The sequence below is a fragment of the Plasmodium falciparum genome (assembly GCF_000002765.6).
Source record: "Plasmodium falciparum 3D7 genome assembly, chromosome: 9".
Lineage (NCBI taxonomy): Eukaryota > Apicomplexa > Aconoidasida > Haemosporida > Plasmodiidae > Plasmodium > Plasmodium falciparum.
In genome coordinates this window covers 995001-997500 of record NC_004330.2, presented here as the reverse complement: position 1 = coordinate 997500, position 2500 = coordinate 995001, and the positions used below count along the sequence as shown (strand labels likewise).

At 24.1% G+C, this 2500-nt stretch overlaps 1 protein-coding gene across 1 annotated transcript in view; it reads left to right on the top strand.

Moving 5' to 3' along the window:
- The window catches only part of PF3D7_0924500 (conserved Plasmodium membrane protein, unknown function), a gene marked incomplete at both ends in the record, with an annotated part of 4431 nt that overhangs the window by 175 nt on the left and 1756 nt on the right, over positions 1–2500 (top strand). Inside the window, 2 exons of the mRNA XM_002808907.1 lie at positions 1–1387; positions 1559–2500. The exon at positions 1–1387 is cut by the window's left edge and continues 175 nt beyond it; the exon at positions 1559–2500 is cut by the window's right edge and continues 914 nt beyond it. Coding sequence (XP_002808953.1) covers positions 1–1387; positions 1559–2500 — 2329 coding nt within the window. The remainder of the gene's footprint in view (positions 1388–1558) is intronic.

Genomic DNA, 2500 nt, shown 5'->3' with positions numbered 1-2500 from the left:
ATAATAAAAATGCAGGTGTGAAGATATCTAATCAATGGATGATATATATGATAACGTTAAGTATGAAGATGACAAGTTTTTGTTTTTTTATAAAAGATAATATAGAGACAAATAATAAAGACAGTATATTTTTAATATATTTTAGTAATGATATATTAGCATATAACTTAATATATATAACACCTTTTATATATTTATTATTTTCTTTAAGAAGTAGAAATATTTTAGAAAACATATTAAATAATAAAATAATTATTGAAAATATTTTAAGTATTGATGTAAATATAATTAATTTATTTGATTTGATAGACATCATATTTATGTATTCACATCTAACTAGTATATATAAAATATTAACAGATAATGATATATATAAATTACAAAAAACATTTATTATGTTAATAATTGTGTTAGTATCATTAATATTGTTTGGTTTTTATTTTCCTATATATACTAATATTGAAAAGTCTTATTCATATAATCAGGGAGAAAATTTAAGTATTATGCAAGATGATAAAGTAGATAAGGGTTATAGGAATAATAAGCACGGTAATGTTGTTAGTAGTGAAGATAATAATGATGATGATGATGGTGATGATGGTGATGATGGTGATGGTGATGATGGTGATGGTGATGGTGATGATGGTGATGGTGATGATGGTGATGGTGATGATGGTGATGGTGATGATGGTGATGGTGATGATGGTGATGGTGATGATGGTGATGGTGATGATGGTGATGGTGATGATGGTGATGGTGATGATGGTGATGGTGATGATGGTGATGGTGATGATGATAATGCCTATAATGATGATGATGATCATAATGATGACGATAATCATAGTGATCATTATTATAACCAATTAAAAGATGGAGTTAATGAGTATGAGAAAGAAAATATGGTTGTTCCTAAAAATAAAATGTCTATACAATTAAAAAGAAAAAATAAGAAGAATGGAAAACATTTGTTATTATCAAATAATAATATATTTGAGAATAATAAAAAGCAATATAATAATTACGATCATGATAATATGGATAGTACCATACATAGTATAAGAGAAAGTAATGTATCATCTATTACATCTTTAAATTCGAAAGAATCTACATATGTTTCTTCTTATAAATCCAAACAATTAATAAAAAAAAACTATTCATCATCTATATCGTCATCATTTCATTCCCACCATTCTACATCATCAAATGATGCATCTTCTTCAGTATATTTACCATCTCTCTCTTCAATAAATTCAAGAACCAAAAAAAATAAATCGAATAAATTATATCAAAGTAGATATAAGGATGTATATACGGATGTGTACATAACGGCAAAATTTCACTTTATCGTTGGGTTTCTTTTAATAGATACTCCATTTCTAATATACAGGTAAAAAAAAAAAAAAAAAAAAAAAAAAAAAAAAAAAAAAAATATATATATATATATATATGCATACTTGTGTGAAGTGTCATGTACCCATTTTTACATATACCTATTTAATCATATGTATGCCCATCCCGTTACAATCTCATTTCCATTTCCATTTTCTTTTTTGTTCAGACTCCTTTTTTGTATTAGATACAAAGTGATGCTTACGCTTATCGTAAAAAATATTTTGTTTCTGCTTTTTCGATCATACAAGCTAAACGAATACAGACTTATAGAAAAGGAAAAGCATAAAAAGAAAAAGAGTAAATTCGATTTTCATTTTTACAATATATTTAAATATGACAGTGAAACGAATGCTAATGGAAATGATGGAAATTTAGAAAACGATAAAGAAGCATCATCAAATATTCTACCCAGGGTTGATCATAATAATAATAATTTATTGGAACGTAATAGCTCATATGAGAAAAAAAAAAAAAAAAACAGAAGAAGAAGAAGAAGAAGAAGAAGAAGAAGAAGAAGAAGAAGAAATATATTATTTAATGAAACATCTATTGCAAGATTAAACAAAAAATTTTTTAATGGATATGCAAAAAGTAGGAATAGTTTAGAATTTAAATTAAAAAAAAGTAAACAAAGAAATAAAAACATTTTAAAAAAAAAAAAAATGAAAAAGAAAAAGAAAAATCAAGTACTTGAAATTTTCAAGGAAGAATTCAAAAAAAATTCGCAAAAGGAATTTTATGATAAGCTAACAAAGGAAATGAAAAATAATAAAAGTACTACAAGTTATGATAATAATAATAATAATAATAATAACCAACTTGTAGAAAGACATATTAATGATAATATAAATGAAGAAAATAAGGAAATCGAAAATGTAAATGAAAATATATATTCTATGGATAATAAAATTGATAGACATATTATACATAGGAATCATTATAATGAGAGCACTCGAAATAAGAAAAGTGAAAAAAATTGTTGTAAATATAGAAATATTAAAAAAATTGAAAATAAAATAACATCAAAATCATTAGTAACGACAAAAGGCAAATTAAAACCTTCGTGGAAGGATAGATTTCGTATGAGAAGAAAAAGAAGGAATTTTTT